Source organism: Poecilia reticulata, linkage group LG11, assembly GCF_000633615.1.
Source record: "Poecilia reticulata strain Guanapo linkage group LG11, Guppy_female_1.0+MT, whole genome shotgun sequence".
Lineage (NCBI taxonomy): Eukaryota > Metazoa > Chordata > Actinopteri > Cyprinodontiformes > Poeciliidae > Poecilia > Poecilia reticulata.
This window is the reverse complement of record NC_024341.1, coordinates 23,920,738-23,948,375: the sequence shown is the minus strand read 5'-3', so window position 1 is coordinate 23,948,375 and position 27,638 is coordinate 23,920,738. Positions and strand designations below refer to the sequence as shown.

The 27,638-nt window shown below is 37.2% G+C and overlaps 1 protein-coding gene across 1 annotated transcript in view; it reads right to left on the bottom strand.

Moving 5' to 3' along the window:
• Positions 1 to 27,638, bottom strand: part of grin2da (glutamate receptor, ionotropic, N-methyl D-aspartate 2D, a) — a 185,484-nt gene that overhangs the window by 87,012 nt on the left and 70,834 nt on the right. The window contains exons 2-5 of the mRNA XM_008422705.2: positions 14,227 to 14,859; positions 13,977 to 14,114; positions 9,302 to 9,568; positions 3,319 to 3,506 (exon numbers count right to left, since the gene is read on the bottom strand). Coding sequence (XP_008420927.1) covers positions 3,319 to 3,506; positions 9,302 to 9,568; positions 13,977 to 14,114; positions 14,227 to 14,691 — 1,058 coding nt within the window. The 5' untranslated portion in view covers positions 14,692 to 14,859. The remainder of the gene's footprint in view (positions 1 to 3,318; positions 3,507 to 9,301; positions 9,569 to 13,976; positions 14,115 to 14,226; positions 14,860 to 27,638) is intronic.

The window sequence follows — 27,638 nt, the reverse complement described above, 5'->3', positions numbered from 1 at the left end:
GACTAGCCTCTGGTTTGTGGATTTTGTCCCTGTCATCTAGTTCCTCCCTGAGTCCCMGCGGCCCCCCTCTGCCCTTTCACCCTACCCTCTCCAAGCTGGATCCCCGACCCCTCTGGTCCCCCACTTCCTCACTCACCAGTGTGACCGCTCCCTGTGGAACCCACCCCCTTCCCTTTATTTAGTAATAAACTTTTTTGATCTGATCTCTGGTCTTGGCTGCGTTTTGGGTTCTGGCTGATTTTGCATACTCGTTACAAAGAATCAAAGAGAAGCTAAACCAACAAAGAGCTCAACATTTCTGTGAATCAGGTGAGAGTAAAACAATTTGACGAGCATTAAAAGGGACACATACGTAAACATGCACAAAAATGAGCAAAAAGTAGCTTAAAGAGTGGAAACAACCACTCAGCTTTTTCCTCTTGCTTTCACTTCAAACGGGGACAGATAATTTATTTCTTACATGTTCTTCTGAAATGCTTCCTGATTATACTGGAAGGAAAAGTGATGAAGTTGTGATAAATGRAAATCTTATCTTGCAGGGTTTGATGTTTTGAATCGGCTTATGAAGCAATGACAATTTAATTTTACATATGACTTGAAAGAGCGGTTTAGCTGCGGGTGAAATTCCAAACTCTGCAAAAGGGGGACATGTTTTTTTATTACATTCACAAAACTACTGATCCATGTCACATTTATCACTTCTTTTCAGTGAGGAAAACTTTTCTGAAGATTCTCCAGCAWCCACAAAATGATGTGGCAGCTGAAATAGGCACTTTACTTTAAGGCAAAAAATGACTGATTAACGTGAGCCCTTAAACTGTGAAAATGTCCTTTTTTTATTATTTTTTTATGTTTTCATATCAAATAAATGAATAAGGTGCAAACCCAATAAAACATGGCTGTTTTGTCTGTTGTTATTTATGTCTTCCTATCGCATTGTATATTCTGAAACTGACACAAAAGCCAAAGCTGTGTTCCAGGAAACATAAATCTAACCATACCATTAACATACACTGTGCATATATAAAACTAAGAYAAGGGGTTAGTGCCATTGTTCCTCATCTTGTAACTCGACAGTTTCTGTATTTATTACAGATTTATRAACCTACAAAAATTGGCAATTTTARCCATATTTACCCATCTTTAGTCATGATGAAAAYCCCTTCACTTCAAAAGAAATTTACTTTGACAATGAATATATTATCCACCTCTAGATATCGTTTTGGTTGATGCATAGTCAACATGAAGGAAATGTGACTCCAGTAGACAACAAGCCATCAGCCGGAGGTTGCAGAAGTTGCAGGTTTTTTTTTTTTTTCTGGTCTGGTAATGATTCATAATCTGTCAAATATTATTCGAGTTGATGTTGTAGTTCACAATGTCTTCATATTCAACTCCTGAATATATCACTATRGATATTGTTTGAAACAGATATAAAGTTGAAAATAACTAATCCTCAAGAACAAATGGTTGAATAGCACTTCATMAAGTCCAGTATAACCAGCTCCTAAAATTACCAGTAAAGTGACTGAAATATTTACTATTAGGTGAAGATTTTAAGACAACAATAAACATTGTATTAATACATTTTTAGCTAGATATCCATGATACATTAACATAGCACGTTATTCCAGCTGCAGTAACAACCTACTATTTCTTTTCTTTTCTTTATACATAAAGCACAAACATCATGAGTCAGTAAACCATAACATTGTTTTGATCTTCATATTTAGAGAATCTCATATAAGCCAACATCTAGTTTTTAACAAGCAAAATGTGAAATGTCTCAGCTAAAATACTGAACTGAAWAAAGTAAAAGGCAAATTTATTTTAAAACTCTTCATAATGATTTATATACCAACTTGTGYGGCTTTTGATTCAAGGAGAAAAATGTTTTCTTTTCAGAAAGGTTAAACGCTGAATAAACCTTTTCACCTGGAAAGGAGGTGCTGGGSTTCATTAAATATTTAAAGGAACATGTCTCTGTTTATCACATCCCTTTAAGAATGCCGCCCCTGTCTTGTGACATCTGTGTTTTAGGATGAACTACAACATTATGCATGGTAGTGACAACTCTGCTGCTCTCTTGGGCTTTCTATGTGCAATATTTYTTTTCGGGAAGTCTGATGTAGGCAAAATGCTGCTTGTCGAGATGAAAACGTCTGCATCCTAGTGGATTCCAGATGGATGGTAARRTTWAAAAAACTGGCATTTTGACATGCCAATGATGGAAAACTAAACACAAAAGACTCAATAGCAATTTATTCCTTACCATTTTTGGTTTTATATCTTTTCAATTTAATAAATTAGCTACTTGTAATGTTGGAATACAGAGCAAAATTAATTTTGAATTTAATTTTTTTTTTGCATTATGAAGCTTATTTGAAATAATTWWATTTTTTGTTGCTTCTTTTTTTTAATCTCTCTTTGAAAATAAAAAGAGAAGAAGTAAAGGAACTTCTCACCTTGATCCACTCAGTCAATCCATTTAGAAAAAGCAAGGAGAAAAGCTTGGCTRTAAAAAGARGCCCTGGAGGACAGAACATGCATGGAGCTGCGTTGTCTTAAAACGGTTTTGTGTACCTCTGTGTGCTGCAAAGCCAAAAGAACATGGATTTGCAAAAAAGTGTTTATCAGGGATAAAGAAGAGAATGTTCATTTTCCCACTGATCCTCATGCATTTTTCAAATCACCAGGTTGGGTTTTCGCTGCCTAAAGGCTGAGAGGTGCTGAACTCTCCTAATCCTTGTAAATTCTTCATTCAGCTAAGAAAAAAAAAAAACTAGTAATAAACTAAGAGTAAAAAAAATTTCTGAAATAGGAGAAGTCAGGCATTACAACAAATCCATTTTAGTAAATTGTAATCAATTAACTGTGCAGACGCATACAATGGCGATTGATAAGTGACATTTTGTTACATTGAAGGTTTAACTGAAGAGAATCCAGTGATTCACCGACTGTGTCTAAARTAATTAGACATTTGCTTAAGCTGCTTTCACAGTGTTTCCTTGTGTGCTAGCATACTGAAATACATGKTACATGGGTATTAACATGAGGAAATTAAAGGGAAATTAAAAGGWACATCATATCTTTAATGTGTATGTTGTGCTTTTAATTCAATCTTATTCTGAAAAAATACTTTGACTTTTGCTAAGAGTGGGATTCATTGTGTTCAGCTGCGTTAGGCTTTGTGATAGAGCAGAAGGAAGAGCTGATTTGGAGGAATGACTTTGCCATTAATTTTATTGGAAAAACTAAAAATCTATGGCAACATAAAACCCAAACGGACCAGTAGGGAACCATTTGCTTGGAGCGTACCTGCGTGGCTCGTCCCTCCAGCCCTGAGGTCTGATGGCAAACAAGGCTTTTGGCAGTCCCTCCAATCCCAGTCCAGACAGGGCGGGTCCAACGACAAACCACATGTGACTCGGCCCMGCCTGACCCGCTGCCCAGGCTGCCCGAAAAACCAGCTCAGCCTCTTCCAGGGAGGAGTACAGCAGACGGACCTGGAGGTGAATGATAAGGCAGAGGAGTTCAGGTGGTGGCCATAAACCAATCGGGTAACAGAGTGTAGCATCAATTAAAATGAAGCATGCTGATGGATCCACGTTGAGYGACTGGATCCCATTTTTTAATCATCRGTGTTTTTCTTTTTCTTTTTCTTTTTATTTGGTTCCATGACCTTTTATATATTTGTCTCACAATTATACATTTTCTTCATTTACACATCAGTGTTGCATGGCATCTAACAGATTTCTGCCCTTTGTTAAGTTTATTTTTAACTAAATTAGCTGTACTTGAAAAATGAGGAATCTCGTTCTGATTGCATTTTTATTTTCCATTCATACATTATTAAAAATAAAAGGGAAGATAAATGAGTCTGTGCGAGTCTGACTGCATGTGTGCGTGTGCGTGTGTGTGTGTGTTTAGGGGTGGGGGGCTTATGAGAGTCCTTCAGATGATTGCTCAGAGGAAGCACTTGAGGAAAATGTGTGCCACCATTTTGGAAGACAATGAGTGAGGGTATAGAAACTCAAATCAGTCAACACTGGAGTATGAAATACCAGCAGTAATAGCAGCAGGCGTGTGGCATTTGAATCGCATGCTGCGTGTTTACTGCTGTGACTCGCGTCAGAGAAGATGGCCGGATGACGCCGATCCTCCTACTCAGCTGACAGCGGATAGGATCAAGGTCGGCATGAGGTCTACACAGACACACCTATCACAAAACTCCAGCAGTCGGCATACATGCAAAGTCTTTTACAWAGAAAATCTCTATTTCCTGAGGTAAAAATGATCTTTTTTCCTCTTGTAAATTGTTGTGTTGCTCTAATATTTGAAGAAAGATGTTCCCTGCTACCTTTACAAACAACACACAAAAACTCTTTTTTTCTTTAAATGTCTTGTGGTAATCACTTTGTCAGGACAGGCATTAATTTTTTTTAAAGCATGGGTATCACATTATGGATTTCTTTAAACAATTGTGAGTCTTCATATTGTACTTTGACAAAGCTTAACTGTCTTAATCACATTATAAATCTTGTTCCACACAAAGAGAAAACATCGTGCTGGTTTCACTACAGCATTGATTTAAATCTGTGATGTTGAAATTTGGGTTTTGTTATTTCAAAGTTATTAATGAGAGGGTGACAAAAGCTCCAAACCCTTTTTAAGTCTATCCATCCATTGTGTGGATGTCTGCAATGTCTCGTTAATAGATTGATTTTGCCTTTGTTATCTCTAGGCTTGCTTAGCATTAGTACCCACATTCCACACTTTAGCTAGTTTGTGTTTTATTTCTTAACTTACCTTAATAAAAATGTTATGGTTTGGGACCAAGTAAGTGCTTCTCTTTAGGAAAGATTTTTTGAGCATTTTCATCTATAAAAAGTCATAATAACTTGGTAAATGTGAGCTACTGTCTTGTAAAAGTTATATAATCAATATATATAATGGTGTTTTTCTTTCCTTCTCTGGTTATCAACATAATTTACATATTGTTTTATTATAGGTTATTATACAGAGGTGTTGTTCTTCTTTAATTAGTTCTTTCATCATTTATTCATCATGCAGCCAGTACAATTTMTCTTATTTCCGCTTTATGTCMTATATACACAAAGACAAAATGAGAAAGGAAATCRTCCAAAAGCCTGTAATAATCTCAAATCTCTTTTGAAATATATCTAACTCCATTCCTCGGCTCAGAGAATTTGGGCTAGTATGAACTTATGATCATTTAAGATGCTTTCAGGATGTGTCACTTGAATAACATTAGACTATAGTTAGAAGTAAACTTCTAAGCATTCAAATTAAAGTGTAACACAAAGGAACAAATAAGCATTCTGCAGCTGGTTTCCTTTTACAATATGTGTTTTGTCATTCATTTTGTGTTCTGGTTCTGTAATGATAACCTTAAGTGAGGCATGCAGAGGAAAACCAGCATGCCTGCTGCCTTGCCTACCAGTCACAGTACTGAGATACAAATCATCAAGCAATGCCTGCCATATGCTAATTAGCATCAGCAAGYTCTGAAGTAAAATAAATGGCCCATGCAGTGCTGCACCCTCCTGAGTGCTTTAGATTATGCACATAACACCATCAATGCATTCATATCAACAAGGTTTTCAGAGGTTATAGGTCTGCCTRTGTTTTTCAGGAGAAGGAAMTTTTTGGGTGGATCAACACAAGTTATTTCTAATTTGAGGTGTACTTAATAAATACAGTCTTCAAATACCAAATTAAATACACTAATGTGTAATGAAAGAATCAGGTACAGTATTAAGCTAGCATAAAAGTGACAAGAAACGCTGATTTAAGGAGAAAAGTCACAAAGTCTTTGCAAGACACARATCTTTTTATTGTCATATCAGAGCAGAGGAACCAAATGAAATCAATAATTCTGGTACTGACTGGGTTACAGAGCGAATGTGTGAAGGGAATTTAATGCTTTMTTATTGCAGAGCTTTTGGAAGACACCTGAACAATTCACAGATTAAATTTCATGAGAACAAGCYACATGTTTCACAATTGAAAGATAGAAAATCAATATATGTTTTTGCAAAACTCTTATGAGCTGCATTTCAAATGAAAGTAAATATTTAAAAATAGTAGAAAGGACATGTTGAATTTTTCTGAACCAGCATTTGGTGGTAAAACCTAATTTGACATCTCTACTAGTTTATCAAATGAAGGCAACACAAAGTCAGGGCAAGAAAAAAATAACTTTTGAAAGAGCAATGTTTTCTTAAAGATAAATTCTTATCAATTGTGCATAGCTCAGTCAAAGGAACCCAATCACTTTAACCACTTTATTTTTCACACATTTATGAACACAATTCTTGATCTGCATATTTTATGTACTGYTATCTCAATGAAGATTACATAACATGTATGCAGATGCAAACAGATTGCAGTTGCCACCAACACAGCAAGAAACATAAAACTTTGACAKGGAGAAAAAGTTTTTTTCTTCACTAAGAGTTAAATAAATCAATGTACTTAAAGCAGAGGGAGAAAATCARGATCAAAAACATTCTGAATGTGTCTCTAAATCAACAGATGATCTGGGTCRTGTTAATGCAGCACTATTATGAAAGCAAGYGGATTGACTCATTCAATCAAAAATAAAAATGCAGTTTGCGACGTTMCTTAGCTGAGTGTTCAGGACKATTGTCTTGYCTGGCATTCCTCACTCGTTTCATCTCCATATTCTTATCAAGAAACTGAGTAAATTTTTCTATTGATCTTTAATTCAGTTATAAAATCAACAGATTTTATAATGTATGGYGTAAGACAGCCCACACCATGATGTTCCCACCTACAAATGTAACTGTAGGAATTTTTTTTCCTACTGTGTAAATCAGTGTTTTGCTGGTTTGTCTGTATCTTTGGCAGCAAAATATCAACAAGCCTCATCATGTTTTTTTTGTCTTTAGCAGTGGAGTCTTGSACAGTAAGTGGTCTTAGAACCATTGTTCATCATGGGGGGGAAGGGGGGGGGGACTGTCTGTACTAACCCTAGTATGAACAGATATTGACTTGCACATACAAGWAAAGCTTTTAAATCCTCTTCTTTTATACTTCAATGGAAACAATGTGCAAGCTCATCAAGAACTGTATTCGCTTTTCTTAGAGCGATAAAGAAACTCTTGTTTGCACAAATTTGACAGCAGCAGTTGATAAAAATAGATTGTTGACTTTCCATAAGAATGGCTTACAGTTGTTAACTTTTTCTCTCGTGGCGAAACATATTGTGCTTCATATAGCATCCATCAACAAAAGCTGCTTCCAAAACTTCAAGGCAAACTCAGGGAAAATGGATATTTTTCCCAAGGACATGCACATTTATACGGTTGTTGAAAATACCAAATTCAAATTGATGATGCTGACGCAGGAAACRGGACGACAAAAGCCTGAGAGCAAAAGAGGTCAGAAAGGCAAAAACAGGCATGTTTTTGGAGAATTTCCAAAAACATGACCCATCCATCATGGTCAGATTTTTATTTCTTCTTGTCATTGAGGAGGCAGGTCTCTGAGGGGGAAGTAGCACAGAATAATTCAGCTGCCAGAGAAATTGTTTAAGCAGGTATTTAGCAGAATGCCAGTAGAATGTCAGCTACTGACATTTTTCTAAATAATGTCTAATTTTGACTCTTGGATTCAATATTCTGAATATTATGACAATCACAAAAAATAAGGAAACTTGTTCTAAAAGGAATAATATATGTCTGAAGAGTCAAAGAGCCGTAGAGTCAAAAATAATCTGACACATCAAAATCCCTTTTATGTCCCCCGTTTAACACGTCACATCACTTTCAGTATAATTACATAATGTTCTCCCTTTGCTCCAGCTGCCCTTGCTGTCTTTCTTTCATTTTTTTCCAGACTTATYTTTACGAAGGTCATTTGCTGTAATATCAGCCAAAACAAATGAGAGCAAGAATTGAATATAAATTAAACTGGTAAAGCATTAAAGAGTGAGGTCATCTCAGGTAACGTTGACTCATGCAGAGATGAGAATTATAAAGAGAAGGGTGGAAAAAAAAAGCTACAACATGAGATTCCTGATTCCTTTCTTCCTTCCATGTATAAGACAACGGTGAGGTCAGGCAAAATGTTTATTCAACCACTACTCCTCACAAGTAGGCTCAATCTGTGCATTTACTTTAAATATCAGTCTTTTTATGGAACCTCCCATAATATGTTAGAGGTARGAAAAAATCTTTGGTTAGGAAAAGAGGAACAGTCTTTTTATAGCGAACCACAAAACTGCAAAACAAGAATGATTCTAAATCWAAGTTTAAATATTTTTAATACTACACATYCATAGAAGCCCTGAAAAATCTTCCAATAAATATTAGACATATGTCCCTAGAAGCATTTGTGTAAACAGTGGTGCATCGTGACAATCTGCAATATGTTTTGTGTATTAGAGATATAAATCTATAGCTTCRCAAAATCACAGGCAAAATCTCAGCTTCATTTGGGAAATAACCAGTGGAGAACAAGGCAGAAGTGCATTATACTCAGTGCACAAGTTTGCGATATCTATCCATTAGGGTTAAATGAATGAGAGACGTGAACAGYCTTAACAGATCACCACTTATAATGACTGGAGAAATTTATGGGTTAGTTAGAAAATCAGGACTCGCTTTATTGACATTTACACCAATTCTCAGTTGGGCCATCAAGGACATAAACAATCAGGCGTGGTAATCAAKCGCACCGTTCTGACTTGTCAAATGACAAAATGACGAGGTCAGATTGATCAGCTTCAGGTTAATTCTACATCTACAAAACTGTCAAAATGTAACAAGTCTGAAACAGCTGGTACATATATCACAACAATGGACAGGTGTATGAAATGTCAAGGTTGCTTCTAGTTAGGAAATAACTTATCTTTACTATTTTCCTGGTAAAGAAATTGTATATTTACCTTTTGGAGTTTCCGTGTGCATTTTATGATTTTTATGCACATGTGTGCATATGAGTTCAACAACAGGGAAAYGGGTGAGTTTTCTTTGGAGAGCAGATGGGGCTCAAAAGAAAAAAAACGGTTAGGAGACGCTGGTCTACATGAGAAAGATGAGGATGTTTAATTTTTAGATACTTACTTCTACTGTTGTTTCACAGAAATTAGACTTTTTTTATCCACTTTCTTTTCAAGGGCTTTTAGTCACTCAGATAAGTGGCAGGTGCTGCTGGAACCCCATTTTGTTCACTTGATTTGAGCTAAGATGAACCACTTTGCCCTCGACTTGCATCACAATCAGAAGTGGCATTTGTGTTCCCCATCACTCACCTGGGCTTCATTGTCTTTGAGGAGCCGTTTGGTGCGAGTCCCGCCGGGGTCGTCTGTCACATTAAGAACCACCACGCTCTTCCTTTCCCAGCCAATGAAGGAGCCATCCGTCATACCCTCCACCATGGCCAGGAAGTCCTCGTAGCCATGGTGACGAGTGGTGACAACAGAGAACGAAGTCCAGTCATATTCTTCAAGGACTTCGAAGATGACCTCAAGTTGGAGCATGGTAGAGCAAGTGAACTGAAGGTAGATTGAGCCGCTCTCCTGTGAGCAGAGAGAAGGAATTCATGAGGCACAAATAAAATGTGTTCACTTCACATAAAACTTCAGTTTATTAAATACCAGAAAAAGTTATTGCTCTCCCTTGAACTCCAGGTGCTCTCTATGAACTGCTAATTAGAATGGTGTGCCATTCAGCTGTACAGAATATGTGTTGTATAAGATTGAGCATATTTATTCAGCGGATCTGCAGGCTGTTCCCATTCATTTGAGCTCTTTCTGCGTTGTGTCTGACTGGTTTAAATCTAAGAGGGGCCGGCGCAGAGGAATGACGCAGTCTGTCAAAACAAGCTTTGGCTTTTAAAAGAAAGCTTTCAAGCATGAATGAAAGAAACAGTGATGGCCTTCCTCTCTGCCACTGCAGTCATATTTAATGTTGGTAGATGAGCTGCTCACTGTGTGACAAAGAAATTCATTTTCATTGGCTTTTCTGCCACTGTATTTTCGTCGAAACAAGAGCAAAGTTTCAAGGTGTCAAAATRCATATTCGCAGATGGTTGGCGTGAATGTGAGTTTATGCAGGAAAATAAAATATGTTTCTTCTTTTTTTTGCARGCTTTGCACTTTCAAATACTGTATGAATTATAATTTTTTTTTGCTGGGAGTTGAGGGAATATCTGTAAATTAGTAATCAGGGCTCTGCATCTGTGCGTACATGTGGATGATCAAAGGGAACGACGCCAGGGAATAACATTCCATGGCCTCATGCTGTCAGGGCTCACCTCCAGTTATGATGCACTGAAGTATATCAGGTATCAAACCAGCAGACTGACTCCCAGTGTAAGTGTGTTTGCTTTTCTCAACCTGCCGTAGAAAAGGTTTTATAGGAAACGTGCTAGAAGTGAATTCTGCAGCTGAAGACTAAAGATTGTTTCAGAGTTCTTTTGTAAGATGAAGCTAAAATAAATTCACTAGCACCCTTGAGTACTCACCAGAAACAATGAMTGACTAATGTTGYGTCCCAAGTCGCCGTTTTAGAAAACGTATTGCTACAAGGTCTACTTATTCTTGATATGCTTCAAAATAGAAAACAAAATGGTGATTCATCATCCCAACATTGTGATCACTGATGTACTTCTGTTACAGTATAGCAGAATCATGCCTATGCCTTAAGCCTTTCCACATTTTGCCACATTACWATCCTTAACGTACTTTAATTGAATTTTATGTGACAGATCAACAAAAGGAATCATGTAAGATTTTTCAAATTGAATCCTAAGCTGTGTGCAATGCCCCTTATTCTGAAACTSMTGAGTAAAATCCAAGCAACTAACTGGCATGAAAAGGACCAGCTACTGAACAGCGTGGCTATGTATTTGAAGAAAAATSCTCCACTTTGCCATTGTGCRCTGCTTTTTAGTGGTCTGTTTCAGAAAATCCCAATGAAATAACTTTTCATTTGTAGTTGAACTGGGACAAAGTAAAGGAGGYGAATACTTTTACAAGGCACTGAAAAATGATCTAGCTGCTTTCCTACTGTCAAAGTGAAAGGACATGTGTATGTGCGTTGTTATTCTTTAAAGAAAACGTTAGGTCTTAGTGAAAAATAGGAAACTGGCAGCCTGGAGCAAGAGGGACTGAAAATGAAATGACTTTTATTCATGAATTCTAATAGYGTATTCATATTTTTGTTGTTTTAAAAACAGTTTCCAATGGTGTGTTCAACAGATTATGTAGAAAAGTGTGGCTCATGCATCTTTTGTTTCATATTTTGCTTCTTCTCAGTTTTTGTCATTCCTTTTTAGAGTCTGTGTCATTTGCCCAGGAGAGCTTGTTGTGTAATCATGCGGATTCAGTTTGGATTTGATCACTTATAGTTAAACCAGAAAACAAAACGCAAGATATTATTCCACTGCACGCCAACCTCAAGTATTTTTCAGATTTTTGATTCCTCGTTTGACTCATTTTGAAACTTTTATTTATTTGGGAAGATATGACTCTTGAGAGTTTAAGCCTTTTAAAGAAAGATCYAGCTCATGAGATTAAAAAAGTTGAAGAAATAGGAAAGATAATCTAAAAGCTTGAGGATACGAGCTAAATGTCTCCATGCTGCATACAGCAGGTTTCTCAGCTATTTTTCTAAGATATTTTATTACACCACATCTCAAATGATGGTTGCTCTGATGCTCGGTGGGGCCAGCAGCCATTTAGAAATATGACCCCAAATTAAAATACCTATGAATGACTTCAAAAATATTAATAATCTCCAAGCCAAGTTTATTTGAAAAGTACTTTGAAACAAGCAAGCACTGACCAAAGAGCTAAACACGTTATCAAACATATCGGGTTGAAAGCCAAACCAAGGCGGTAGGTCTTGAGAGCGGATTGAGCACTGGCCAGATAAGAGGCCTCTGTAATCTCCAACAGCAACCATCCCATGATTTGGAGCCACCTCAGCAGAAGCCAAATCCTCTCTGAGCTTCCTGTGTGTCCTCAGCATTTCTGGCTACAGATAGTGGGCTGATCTGAGTGACTGAGACGTGAAGGCACACGTGAGAGGTCAGAGATGGACTCATAAATGTCAGGTGGTGTGTGCAAAGACGACGCTCATTTAACAACATACGATCTCTTTAGTTTTCAGTAGACAATAAGTAGAGCACAGATATTCCTTTACATCACTGGTTATCAAAACAGGTCCATAACTTCCTGAGGGTGGGAACCAGTTGATGCGTCACAAGCACAAAACCTTCCGTGTTCATTTCACACCTGAACATGTCAGGAACAAAGCAGCAAAAAATTCAAATATGAAGTGGGTGAAATGAACAGCATCCATGTCGAATCATCAGGATTGTTTGTGTTCATTTTAGTGTACAAATACATATTCAGTAAAAGAATTAGCAAAACAATTTCCACCGAATATTTTTTTTTAGGTTAAGGTGGAATATGTTAAAAGGTTAATGACAYAATGTCTCTGCAAAGTATCTTCACCTCCTGCAGTAAACAAATCTGTTTAATCAATGAATATTTTAAGATGCTGTTAGCTTGGTGCCAGTTTTTCTGTATTAACTATGACAGCAGCCAAGTCATGAAAGAATTATAACCATCATGCTGTCAAGGTGATCTGTTTAAAACAGTCTGGCCCACTCACTCAATATCACACCTGCCGTTGCTGCTCTGTTATCTGGATCTCTGACTGTGGCCAAGACATAAGTGTGGATTTATTTTTCTCAAACAGGTTGAATATTATGAATATTATGAAAATTCATGCCAATGTCTTGGTGATTTTGATGCTGACCTGTTAACAAATAGCAACAACCGAAACTAAAGCCATCCTGAGAAAGATATTGCAATGCCCCTCTTCTCCATCGCACATTCCTGATAAGATCAAAGCAGTGTGTCTTCCTAAAAGAAGCTGACATTGTAGATTTTAATCTGAGATAAATTAGAGATTGCTCACTGAGCTTCAATTTCTGCTGTCAGAAGATATAGAGAGGATTTAATATCCATAGCACTGCAGGCCTAAGGGATTTGTCATCCCTAAAGCTGAAATGTGCATTTTTGCAATAAGCAGAAACTGTGATTGTGTAATGAAAAGCTTTGTAACAAGACACCTCAGCATTAAAGGTCTCATTGAGTCACTCTTTGTAATTAATTCAATACAAATTTGTGCCTCTTTGGATTTAGATTTTCCTTTCCCGTTTCCCATTCCGATTGGATTTTTCCATGGTTAATTCCTAAATTAACCATGATCCTCAACCTGCTCCTGTCAAACAGCAAACAAACAAGCTTGTAGGTTAGGCATAACATGAGGTACATATTCCTCCAAAGACACATATTTTTTAACTAGTTTTGGTCAAAAAAATCCATAATCAGAACTGGGACTGAAAATCATAATAAATTAAGTTAACAAAAAAGCCAGCATGTCCCTTTAGTTCATCAGTTCTGCCTGCTGCAGTTTAGAAGGGAAGCAACAATTTCTGTTCTTCCCACTTTTACACCAAAGTTAAAGGTTAGAGGCTGATCACTACCTGTTAGATTACCTTTTCTATGTAACATACCACGTCTTCTTTCACATTTTTTTGTGCTCCTCAAACGAAATAATGTATACATTTTTAGACTGCCTGTATCTAGATTTATTGCTGCTGTACAAAGAGCACATTGATACAAAATATGATTTCTACTAATTTGAAAGGTAATATTGTTCGACCCTCACAGACTGACATTGTCTTATTAAAATAACTGTACATTTTCTCTTCATTAAATTTCCCATTTACACATAGACCACAACTTCAAAGTGTTATGTAACTGAAATGTGCTCAAGAAGGCGGGAAACGTGTTCATATCTTTTAATTGTTACATTCTATCTCGTGTTTCACAGACGGTTCTTTCTTTGGCTGCGATGAAAGAAACGGGAACGACGATGATGATGCAATAAGAAGTAACTCATTTCTACCTGTGGCTCTCGGCCTAGACTGGCTCCTCCCCCGACAGCAACAACAGGAACTCCAGTCTGAGCGGAGACAAACTCCAGCATTGGGGCCAGAGGGGCACGGTTTGGCGGGGGTGGTCTCTCCTCCTCAAACACCAAACCCTGAGTTGAACAAAGGCTCCATCAGGTGAAATATCATCTTTCAGTAACTCAGAATGCATATCTATTTAGAATCAAACACAATGTAAGATGAAAAACTGTGTTTTGTGCCTACCTGCAGAGGTGTAGTGGCCAGCAGCTCACACAGCTGCAGCAGCAGTGTGCCTGGACTGCTCTCATTCACTGCCAGGTAGATGACGTTTGCTTGACCTGATGGTGTCATCACTGTCTCCGTGGAAAGTGCTGCCAGTGACAGGTATGTTGAGGAGGACAAAGAGGCCATGGCCACAACTCCTGCCAGTGAGGCTGTATCTGTCACCCCCCTTCCGCCTCCGCCGCCTCCTCCTCCCGGACCGTTTCCCAGACCGGACCCGAGACCCGGCTCGCCAACCCCCGCGCCTCCCACCACCGCCGTCTCCGGGAGGAGGGAGGAGCCAGAGTGGACTACGGCTATGTTGATGCCACCCGAGTCCCTCTCTCTCTCCCGGGGCCGGAGCAGCAGGGGGGGCGAGGGGCGTGCGGGCCCCGTGCAGGCCAGGATAGCCAGTAGCAGTGAGAGGGTGGGCCTTGGGGCCACCATGGGGTAAAGGGAGGGCCAGTGGTGGTTGTCTGATGGGGTTTTGCCAGGTGAGGCCAGGTGGGGTGGAGGGATTCTGTGTAAAGGATGATGCCTCTTGAGGAGGAGGGAAGGTAATGGTGGCAGGGGCCTGGCAGCCTACAGTGCTTCACCTGATGTGGAGCGGAGACCCTGCAGAGGAAGAATGAAGCAGAATGATTAAAACTGTGACCAGCTATGTTTCAGTCTAATTATCATGTGAATTTTGAGGAAACTTTTAAAATGTCACAAAAAAGAAATTACAAATTGTTTTTTTCCCCATCTGTTTTGTAGCAATTCAACCTGGTTAATCAAATCATAATTTAATCAGATGTTGAGGTGCATGGCTGTGATAAACACGATGCAGAGTTTGCAAACTAGCATGCACCACTCATTTAAAACAATGAATTAAGAGTCATCCCCTCCTTGTGGGAGGTTCAGACATGATAATCTTTTTAGCAAATGTGTTTCTACCTCAAGTGAGAGTAAAAAAAAATTTTTTTTTGTGAAATTGGTGAAGTTATTTTTGAACTTTGCCATTCCATCAACTTTTTCTAATGTGATACTTCAAAATGCACATAAAAAACTTTGATGGAAACACAACTACTCTTTGAATGCAATTTATCTTCTTGCACCACAGAAACAGTTTCTAATTGCCACTTATAAAAATGCAGGAACTCCTGTGTTATTCCTAGACAGACAAATGATTTATGTGGATGTAATAAAGCAGTTATTGTTTTATTAAACAGTGTAAATAAGTGACACAGACTAAAACCCATTCATCTATGTGTTTGACACCACTTCATTTATAAATAAAGAATGTTTCAATCAGGAAGAAAACATACTTTTTAGGAATATTTTTGAATTTTGTTCAAGCAAATATCTGCTAATAAATACTATAACTGGAAACATAATTATGAAAAAATAAAAAAACTTAACTTTATTCCTCAGGATGCTATCTAAATCAAAATGAAGATACTTTGGGTCATTTCTGATGAAGTTTAAACCATTAGCCTGATTACATGCAAAGACTATTTGTAATTCTTATTCAATTTAAATGTAATTTTGGACAAGAGTTATGAAATGTTTTGTTTTCACAATCTGGAAACTGAGACCTATGAATTGTAATCTTTATGAGTGCACGCATCAGCTTCTTTACTCACGGTGAAAATCTTCCCAAAAACAATTTTTTTTTTGCCCTCTCAATCCAGCACAGACTGGATCTGTGCTGCTTTATGTCAGCACAGGCATAGTTTCAGAGGAACGATGACAATAAACACTGAAGACACACAGAGCAGAGACGCAGAGGAAGACCTACAGGCAAGAAAGGTAGAGCAGATAAACAGCGAGTTCAGGAAAGAGATATTAGAAGAGCAGAGTGGAGGTGTGTCGCACTTCAACTGCAAAGATCTGCTTTTGTATAAGAAAAAATAAAACACAAAAAGAGCAGTGAAAATATCAAAAACTGCAAAATGTATGAAGGTGCTAGGCTTACAGTATGTCTTATAAATACAACACAGGCACAGAAAAACAACAATAAAAAAACAAGCACTACATTTACAATGAGACTCCAAAGATGTCCATTCTCTTCTGTGTAAGGATTCCAGGCCATGATGCTGTTTGGTCATTATGCTTAAAAGTGCACAAAGTTCAAATCTTCCTACTGGGCTCAAACACTAAACAAACAGAGAACTGCTCAAGTAAAGTAACACAGACACACAATGTGAACAACTGCTCCAGTATTGTTTTTGCATTTTTTTCCAAACTGAAGAAGGGGCTGATTGTAAAAAATGAAAACTATACGTACTGTAATATTTAATTTAGATAGATTACATGTGATCTAATCACAGTTCTAAGCACCTTTACTCATGTGTACTAATAATTTCCCCAATGAGGTTATCACCTCATTGGGGAACAGAGGTTCCAAACTGGAACAGCCAAATCTACAGACTGTTGTCATTCAGTGTTTAGAAAGATGAGCTACTTAAAGATGCACAGAAAAAATCAGTCAAAATTTAATTTTTACAGTTATCAGTGTTGACTGCTTATCAGACAGTGAGAAAGTCACAAAACTGATCTCAGTATGTCAGCTCTACCAGCAAGCACTGGTGTGGAGGTAAAGACAAAAACAGACATCAGCGAGTTAGGAAGTCAGAAAGCTGGTGATTTTAACAGTCTGTTGCATTTTTTAATATGAAGCCAGAAAAAGACATGAGATGTAAGAAGCAATTTAAAAGAAAACCATTTTCAACATGTCAACGCATGTCAGCAGTTTTTCAGACTGCAAGACAGAAAAATACTTCCAGCTGATAACAGAAGGGACTTTTGAGTCCTGCCTGACATGGAGCATGCAAACCTTGGAAAACATTTCAGTATCCCAGAATCAGAGAAAAGACCTCTTTAAAATGTAAACATAAAGTGTTCAACTTTGGTAATAAAAGTGGCATATCAGATGCTTATAGATTGTATGTAATGCTGCAAATGTATCAGACATTTGCTTACAGAACAGAGAAGGACTTCAGGAAATACTCAAATCACAAAAGACTGTTAGGAGAGTAAAAACTGTTGACTAAAATATTTCAAAGTGTTCTGAACCTGTATTTTTCCATGTGAATATAATATTTAGTCAGGTGCACAGAGTCTCATACCAGCAGATGCTCACACCGGACACTAATGCTCAAAACGCTGAAGGTCATAGAACGATGGAAGCACAGCAGAAAAGAGAGGGAAAAAGAAAACATGGCTATATAGCAGTTTATATTGCCATTAAAATATTTACTATTATTACTTACATTGCAAACATATTTCTAAAATATTTGTGACCTTCACAGAAAAGGAGGAAATTGTCAACAAGATGGCAGGGATGCAGCATAACTTCGGGAGCTATTCAAGTTACAGATTAAATGTTCCTAGGTTCTTGTCATATCACAAAGGTAGAGAAAATCACAATCTCAGTTTTTTTCCTAATATCATGCACACCTAGAACAGAATATAATGCGGTGAAAAACATCAAAGCCATGACTGGAGCAACACTGAAAACTGTTAGATGCTTTTAGGTGATGATATAACAGTTTTTTGTTTAAAATTTGTTCCCATCACAGTCTAGATAAAATTGTTGTTTTTGTTGAGCAAGAAAGTTAAATAACTTGATGGATTAGAGCAAAGAATGCAAATTAATCAAAGCTTGAATAATCTTCAGATTAAAAACGAGCAGCTTCTTTATTTTTGGCATCAGAGTCACAAAATGAAAAATGTATTGAAGACTGCAAGGAAAGCCTCTGTAATGTGAGTCATACCTGTTAGTATTATTACCAGTGATTAGTCATGTCGTTGGCCTAAGATGCCCTGTCTGTGCAGCTCAAGCTGCTGACTCTCATATATATTGGACATAACAATGATGTGAAGCCTTTTCAGGACTGCCGGCTGCCAAGCAGAAAAGCCAGCTGGGAAGGTGCTGGCTTGATTGTAGTCATTTCTGGTTTCATGTTCATTTGGGAAATGTTGCAGCTAAAACACAAGTACTCATTTTTATGCCTGTTTGTTTATATACTGCAGGGGGGAATACATTTAAAGCTGATTTATGAATTTATTAAAAATGCAATCAGTGTTCTCAATGTGACAAGAATGTATTATTTGCCATATGTGACTTTTTATGGATAATACAAACGGAAAATAAATGTTGCTTTTTTATATCCGAGTCTGGTTGCTATATTGTCTTCCTCTCCATCTGCACTGACCTACTTTCCAAAAAGTCATTGTTAAAAATCTCAGCTCCTTTTATGTTTTCTTATCTTTTCAGAGGACAAGATTATCTTCTGTGTATTGATTAAAGTTAACAAGTGTGCTGCTGACAGTTTGAAGCGCAGCACTTCTCTCTGCTGCTTCTTCTTGAAACATGAATTACACTTTACATCTTTACACATCTTACAATGTGTAAAAATGAAATAAAATAAAATAAAATAAATGCATTCAAATCCACAATTGTAAAGCTGTTTCTTTCATCTTCTTGGCTTTCAGTGAAAAGTTGGGAGAAACTGAACTATTTATTTATTTTTGTTCATTAAGGAGACTGATGTTAGAGAATAGATTTAATCTACCAGACAAGTTAGAGTTACACTTGAAGAGAGTTCACATTTAGACTTTGGAAATGTGAGAAACGTCCTGAAATAAGAGACAGAGCAAAATTAAGTTTTACAGTTTTTTGAAAATGAGTTCGTTTTAGTGATATTCTCCATTTTCCCCACATCATTAGTTAAACCATGTGTAAAATCTGTCATCGGTATGCAGCCTGTTATCCATCCAATATGACAACTTCAAAACCTTATGAAATGTTTTTTTCTGAAACATTTCAAGTGACTAACTGTACTTTCATGCACACCGACCTCTGTATTAGCGGCAGCTTGTTAGTGAGACACTGTGTTGTGTCACAGTTTTAAGATATTTAATGTTCCTTTACACTTTGCTTCCAATGATGCGTCATCACAGTCTGACTGTTTCTGAAAGTCTTCCAGGCTTTTTCTACAGATCGTGACTCGGTTCAGTTCAGTATGTTAGCATTTTACAAGAGTTGTTATCCCACTCAACTCTGAAAAGTTAATCATCCAGGCATAAAAGGTGAACCAGTGTTATGACAACGTAAGAGACAACCAATTTTAAATCGACTCTTTAGACTCCTTTGTTAGTAGCAGCCTGTCAAACGGATAATAGCAACGATGAAGGAAAAACAAGGTGAATCCCAAAGAGCTTTCAAATTAAGGGATGGCATATAAACCGTTAAGTTCAAAATTATTCACACTGCTGTCAGATTTAGATTTCAAATTGTTTTCATTATAAAGTTTGTTTCTGATAGTGACATGTATTGACAGATCAAAAGAAAATAGCACAATGCAAGGAGTGTATCAATTATTTTTATTATTTAAATAAGTATGTATTTTAATTTTTATAAAAATGACATGAACATTTTGGGTCACTCCATCATGTTAAGACTGCATCCAATCAGAAGGGTCATCCTGAGAAAACTAAGATTACTTCAAACCTAAATCTGTCAGGGGTTTGAATAATTTCCATTCTTTCTATTCATGATCAGCTGAACGTATTAAACTTGCAGCTTCTATGTCATATGTTTCTCATGTTTCTGTGTTTTGCTTGCTGTTTTTTTAAAGCCTTACTTTTATTTTTACCCTCTTTTTTAAAGTGACACGTCCTTTGGTCTCTACTTATCCACTTTGCTCTTTTTGAAACATGTCAACATGCTTCCATGGTAAGCCTCAATAGAAAATGAGTAAAACCAAGGTTGCCCTGTAATCTTGACCCATTTCAGTAAAAAGGTACCACCTGATGAGTATAAACCGATGAGGTCCAATTCGGTACTCACAATATGCTCTCCCCTTTAAAGAAGGACTTTGAAAAACTTTCAGAATGCCTGAGGAATTATTGATCAAAACCTCTTAAAAAAGTGATAAAGAAAGTTCTGCTTCTTGCAAGTCAAATAAAGTGAGTACAATTTTGGGTGGTTCAAAAACATTTGAACTGAGATGTACTTACATTAATAAATTGAGAATACATAATGCTGTTATTTTGTAAGCTTTAAATGTTCAAATTAAAGTCCTTTTGCTCTTATTGATGTAGAACAAGTAATGTTTTACCCAGCACAGCTTTCAAACTCTGATGTCAAATTCCACCATCCTGTGCATAAATACAGATGCTGATTTTATTTTTTTCTTTCTTGGAAGCCAACACACTTGTGTGCAGGTGTGCGAAATTAAAATGCTGCTGTTTGCATTTTGTAGACATGATCACAGCGCACATAACAGACTGTTAAAGACGTATGACATGCAGAGCATTGCCGCTAAATTACTTTTAAAAGTTTCTTATTTATTAAATAAAATATGATTTTGCCAATTGTCTTTTTTAATGGTAATAAAAAATAGTAGAGTTAACTCTACTTGATACATTTATAGTCTTTAATACATGAATTCATAAAGGAAAGAGTTGAAATTTCAAAATTTCTCATAAGTAAATATTCAGAAATTAGAGGGTGAGTATTTTGACAATATTTTGAATAAAAATAGTGACAGCATGTCACAGTCAGATCTTTGCAATGCCTACAGGTACAGCAACATTATACATTATATGTAGATTGTCATTCATTTGCATATTTTTGTGGCTTCGTTATATTTGTGATTTTTGGAGTCAATCCCACCTCATTAAAAATCTATACAAGACAAACAATCACAGAAACTCATTCATCAGATTGATCAGCTGAGAGTCCAATCATTGTTCTTAATTCAACTGAAAGACTAATAAAGCAACAATTAAGTTAGTCCCACTTTAGTGAGCCAGAATGTGAGAGGCTAGTTGGTGTTTACCTCAATAATGCAAGTGCAGGTGGGTAATGCAGTACAGTGAACTTTCACTGCAGGTTTTCCCAAATATAAGTTGAGCAACAACCAAGCAACATATTGTTTTTTTAAGCCGTGTCTTCTCCATGTGCTTGTAAAATGGCACAGGCAGCAGGGGTGGTTGAAATCAACTCGCCATCATTGTGCCTAAAACATGCCAAACGAAGGACACCATCCCTGTGTTGGTTGACTTTTAAAAGGATTAGCCATTTGCCTCAAGTGTATGATGTGGCAATACAGACAGTTCAGCCAATTGGCTGGAGGACTCAGGACAAAATACAGAAATCACCTCTTTACTGAAAATGAGATGCACAAAATGTCTTGCCATCAACATCCATTTGGATTAGACTCCCCTGAGGAATGCCAAGACAGAATGCTTTGCCGTATTAAAGCTCACATTTATGAATGATCAGAGCTTTTAAAAGAGGATAAAGAATTACTCTGGTTGCAGGCATGATATGGCTAGCTGGTAGACTTGGGCTCATTACAAGTCTGTCGACCTGAGGATCTTTTTTGGCAAACGTAGTGGGTGATGTAGCACTTCTGCAGAGAACACAGTTGGCACTCGAAAGATCATTTTAATGAAATGCCATATGGTTTTTACAAGAACTTGGCTCAACATCATCACAGAAGAAATCTTGCTATTTCAGCCTGCTCTGATCATCTTTACAAATAGATTTGCCAAGTTTATTTTATTATTACCAAATTTTCTTAAATTTAATGTTGTTTCTCATTCATCTGCAGCCAAACAGACATTGGCTGGAGAAATTTGAATTAAAAAATCAACTACAAACAGTCAAAAGGACTCTAATGAGATGTTTTATGTTTTATGTGATGCATGAGATATGTGTTTGCATACAAGCTTCTTTTTAAGATTGTAGATTTAATCGTCATAAATTTGTATTGCAAAAACTTAGCATGACGTTTTTGACAAACTACAATATCTAAGCTGAAGGTATTTGATTTCACAGAAACTGTTCAACTTCAAAACATTACTTTGTATAATCTGCATTAGAAAAGCATCTGTCACTATTTACATCAGTATCACTATTGTAAGACTTCAGAAAATTCAGTGTGGAAAATCTAAAACAAACAGCCTTGTTGGTTTTGAATTTATTAAAACCCACATGTAAATTAAACCATTGTTAGAGAAACAAACACGTCCTACACAACCAGCCTCAGGGGGGTTGAGAATAAGAAACTCTGTCAAAGCTGCTGCTTGTTAGGTTGATCTCCAGCACATTGCGCATTTAATGCAGCAGTGTTCATTTTGTTTGCTCTCGTTGTCGAGTTGTTAATGTATCATTGATCGTCAGTCAGTTTGCGTTTGACTGAGAAGTGGGGGGGATGCACCTGACCTGCAGGCATTTGGAAAATCTGCAACTGAGAGCAAATCTCTTGAAGGCCAGTCAAACTGCATAAAACTGATTTTTTAAATTCACAGGACAACTGCTCTGCAAAAACACAGCTTTCAAATGCTAATTCAGTTCATGCGCATTTTATTTTTTTTCCCTTTTCATGTCTGCTCTGGTGCTTTATATGCATGCGTGTGGGTGTGTGCATGTGTGTGTGACCAAAGAACACATTGTGTTTTACACAGCTGGCATGGGAACACATTGTGTCTGGTATTGTGTGCTGGCATGATTTTAAAAGGTAAGAGAAAATGGCCACCATGCATACTTTTTACCCAGCACTTTTAAAGAATGAAAAAGAAAGAAATGCAATAATGCAACAAAGAATGCAAGAAAGCTGTTAGGCTGCATTTATGGTGATAAATAATGTAATATTCTGTGCAGTTCCACTAAGTATTGCAAGTTTAAACATTCATTCAGCTATTTTCTGTTTGTTTGAGTAAGTGACCATTTAAAGCATAGCACTTGTTTTGGAAATATGTATTTTATTTATTTAGTAAAAGAAATATATATTTGGTAATCAAGATGCTACTTTGGGGCAAAGTTTTATATATATATATATAATTCCCTTCTCTCTCTCCACAGGTGGTCTCTCTCTCTCTCTTTCTCTCTCTCTCATCCTCTGAGCTCGGGTCCTCTACCAGAGGCCTGGGAGCTTGAGGGTTCTGCGCAGTATCTTGGCTGTGCCTAGAACTGCACACTATTATGTGCTGGACTGTCTCAGGGGCCTCCTTGCACAATCTACACCTTGGGTCTTGTCTGGTGTGGTAGATCTGAGCCTCTATTGCTCCGGTGTTTAGGGCCTGTTCCTGGGCGGCCAGGATGAGAGCCTCTGTGCTGTCCTTGAGTCCAGCTTTCTCCAGCCATTGGTAGGATTTCCTGATATCAGCCACTTTAGTTATCTGTCGGTGGTACATCCCATGTAGGAGCTTGTCCTCCCATGTATATATATATATATATATATATATATATATATATATATGTGTGTGTGTGTGTGCGTGTGTGTGTGTGTGTGTAAAATTTCAAAATTATTTCAAAATTTCCCTTTAGAAATAATAAATTGCAAATGGATCAAGCAAACTTGCAAGTGCTTAGAGTACAGTACACTATGTCTTATTGTTTTTATCCTTATCTAATACTAATGTGGTTCTATAAAAAATATTTTTTACACTCAAACATCTTTTTCTGTTTCATATTCAGCACATGAGCCATGTTATTGAAAATATTCTTATTAAGCCGCAGTGTCATATGACTTCATTGTTCTTCCTGCAGACATATTTGACTTTATATAAACAAATGATTGCAAGCGTGGATCAATATAAAATGACACAGAGCAAGAAAAGCTGACAAAGCCATTCAATAATGTCTTGTTTGCTTGCTTTCTACTTGTGAATTACATTTAAAGACTGACAGTGTGTGCAACAAAAAGAAAACGAGGCGGTATAAAGAAGCTATTAAAGTTTGTGATTAGGGTTTTGATTGAATCTGAAAGAGCAGGTCATGTTAGAAACAACCGGAGAGCATCTTCAGATTGGGTCACACCAGCTGTGGCAGCAAAGAATTTTCAGATGCCACATCTTCATGAACCGTATCTTCAAAGTTTTCTTACTGAATCTGGTAGAGCTGCGTTTAAATGCTTTGTTAAAATGACGATCATCAGAAAAACAAAAAGCACAAGTGTTTTGTGTGAGTTAGTTTATGCCACGTATTGTATTCTACTATAATGAGTCAGTGAGGTTGACTCATTTCTGTGTCTATTCGACAATTATTTTCAATAAGTTGGTGGAGACACAAGAACTGGTGATGATGAAGTATGACAACATATAATCGGTTACACAAAGTCCAACACTGTACCAGTGAGGAAATCAAAAGCCTCCAACACATTTGGTTTGTATGGATGACAATATACCATAGCTGTTTAAAATGGAGGTTGCTTTCAGGGTGAGATAAAGAGATTTAATGTATTTTACTTTTCACCAGGAAACAGGAAAACCTAACTGGGGCATGTAAAACACCAGTAGTCATGAGCACAACCGTCATCAAGCAAATCATCATTAGAGGCAGCAACCTGCTGTGTGTCCTGTTTCATATGTTTGCAGCCAGCCAGGTAGTGGCTTTTGACAGTCCTCTAAACTGTGCATGCTGTTCCTGACAGAATGTACTGTAACGGACTCAAATTTAGCAAATGTCAAAGTCAGTAAAATGACTAAATGAATCAGAGGAGGCACAGAGAAGTTAAAAGCTTCTAAATCGAAATGTATTTTGAACATCGTGACAAGACCTGTCTGCTGTTCATCCAGGCTGTAAAGGAGCGAGAGAGAGAAAGACATCAAAGTCGCTGTCGAAGCCAAACCTACCCGTTCTACATCACACATTTCTTCTTATTACTTTTATGTAATTAGGAAAACAATTGGATATTTAAAAGACAGATCAAATTTGACCTGAATTATACTACACTGCTTACATGTTCTATGAACCCCATATTAGATCATTTTATTTGAATAAAAACTGTTTATTCTTAGTTTTCTTTGATCGAAAACTGGCATATTTTATGTCAACATATTTTTCATAAAAGCTGCCTACCTATTGACAGAATTTGCCAGCTATTTAGCATTAATGTTAAGAAAATGAATGTTATATCTAGTTGGAAAGAAAATGTACTTGAAGGCACAATTAAGAGAAACTACTAAAACTGATATAATGATAAGACTAAGTCTAGGTATTTGGTTGTGTTAATTTGTCACAAACTGGGATATGAGAGGAAACGTCTAAATGTGATGATTTCTCCTCTCTGAAGCTGCCAGTATTTTCAGATCAGCCTATTAAAGAATGGAAGCCACAAGGCATTGAAAATGCATTAAGATAATGTGAAACTCCATTTAGAAGTTTGCTTTTCATCAAACACAAAGAAACTCGGTTTTTAATAAAGAACCTCCTGAATTAGATTAGCCCTTATTTAACTTTAGGCAAATAAGTTACAAACTGCTTATAATGGTTTCTGGGAACAGCAATAATGACAAAAATTTCTGCTGTTTTCAGTTAAAAAGAGAACAATGGGAGACTGGACTGAATTTTTTATTTTTTATTTTTGTGATCAATCAATGAACCCATGCAGCTTCACACAGTTTGTTCCCTCCCTCGTTATTCTCTTTTATTATTTCCCTTCACTTTTCCAACCATTCTCCTCTGTGCCCCTCAGCCACGCCTTTGCCGCTGCTCCTACTCCTTCTTCTGCTCCTCCTTCCCCTGCTCCCGTCTTCCTCCCCTCTGTCTTCCATGGGCCATCGGAATTCATTACGGGCTGAGCTGATTCACGGCTCCGTCTCGCATCACTGAAGAGCATGGAGGCATGCCTATGAATTTGCAGTTATACAGTATTGCGTGCACACACACATATACACGCATACACATACGATACCATAAAGCACACACTGCATCAATAAACATCAGCATATCAATAACATGGATAGATGGACATGAGAGAGAGCATGAAGGTGGATACACATTATTACCGTTCTAATTTGCAGAGCACAGTGACATCCACACTCCACACTGGGGCATGTAAAACACCAGTAGTCATGAGCACAACCGTCACCAAGCAGATCATCATTAGAGGCAGCAACCTGCTGTGTGTCCTGTTTCATATGTTTGCAGCCAGCGACTCCTGGCTTCATAACAAGCAGGGGGCTTGGGGTCATGACACTGAACAGACACTCAGCAAATAATGACTTTCCTGTTTGTGTGTGTGTGCGTGGTCATGTTTGTGCGAATGAGGCGATGAGAGAAAACAACATGAAAGGTAACGCAGCGCCGCCAACGGTAGCCACAGGTTTGTGATTGTGGAAGTTGCGACGGTCTTTGAGATTGGATCTATCCAGGAAACACTTTGCATACAGAAAGGAACAGAGCCTGGCATTTGTTTTTTATTATTGCTCCATTTCACAGACATAAACTATTTATTAAAGCTGAGGAAGTTTCCCTTCACAGACATTCAGAAAGAAACTTGAATTCACGTAAGGATTAGTAACAAAACACCAATCGCCTCTAGGCAAACAACCCGTGCATAATGCATCCAATTTACAACACAAGGCAGTAATGGGTTCACAAGAATTAGATTTTAGCAATATTTTCTATTTATTTATTTTTTACTTTTAGCAATTCCTCTTTTTTGCCGTTTACGAAAATGTATCTCACGAATCACAAACTTAACTCTTAATATATTCTAGGGACAATTTGTGCCAGATGTTTTTTTTTTTCCGAGCCCCCTTGGTGGTTTTAAATGACAAAGCGCAAATTTGATTTGCAGAGGGCATTTATTTTTATTTCTCTTTACAATTGTCTTCTTGTTGCCTTAAATGAGCTTCAAATTGCCAAGCTACACAAAACCTGACACATTTGCTCCTCAGGATAAAATGTTCAACACAGTAAAAATACCATCATGATCCCGCAATTATCTGGACTGCTGACAATCAGTTTTCATTTTTGCTTGTTGCCCAAAGTACACTGCTTAACTTTGGTGCTTTTATAATGAAAATAAGACAGCATACAAGGGGTATCTGTTTTTGGGGAGAAATCTTTGACCGTCACACGAACTAGCAATTAAAACCGTATTAGAATAACCAGTTAACTTTTTCTGTACGGAAATGTTTGACTTTCTGATGACATAGGTGACATCAAGACCCAACAATAGAGTCAGACTGTAATAAAATGAATCTGGTTGTGTGTGTTGTTATTGTGTCCTGCAAACTTTGCTTTAATTCTACTTTTTTCTATTTATTCATAAAAAATCATAGTCAGGCAGAAAGAGAGTCATGAAACAGGAAGAGCTGGTTTCCTTAATAAAGAAGAAGTTTCTATCTTGCATCAGGCTAAAAATAATTCAGACCATTCCTTATTTTAAAGCATTAAAGGTTTTTAAAGAATAAAATCTAAACATTTTGAGAGATTGGATAAAACCCAGAGTAAAATACTTAAAATAATGACTTATAATTATGCCAATAATTAATATTGGTTTAACCAGTGGTTGATGTTGGTTTGATTATAAGAATATTTACACTTACTCTTACACTTGTGGAAGTACTTAAAGGTGAAACAAGTAACTGTAACTTGGTATCAGATA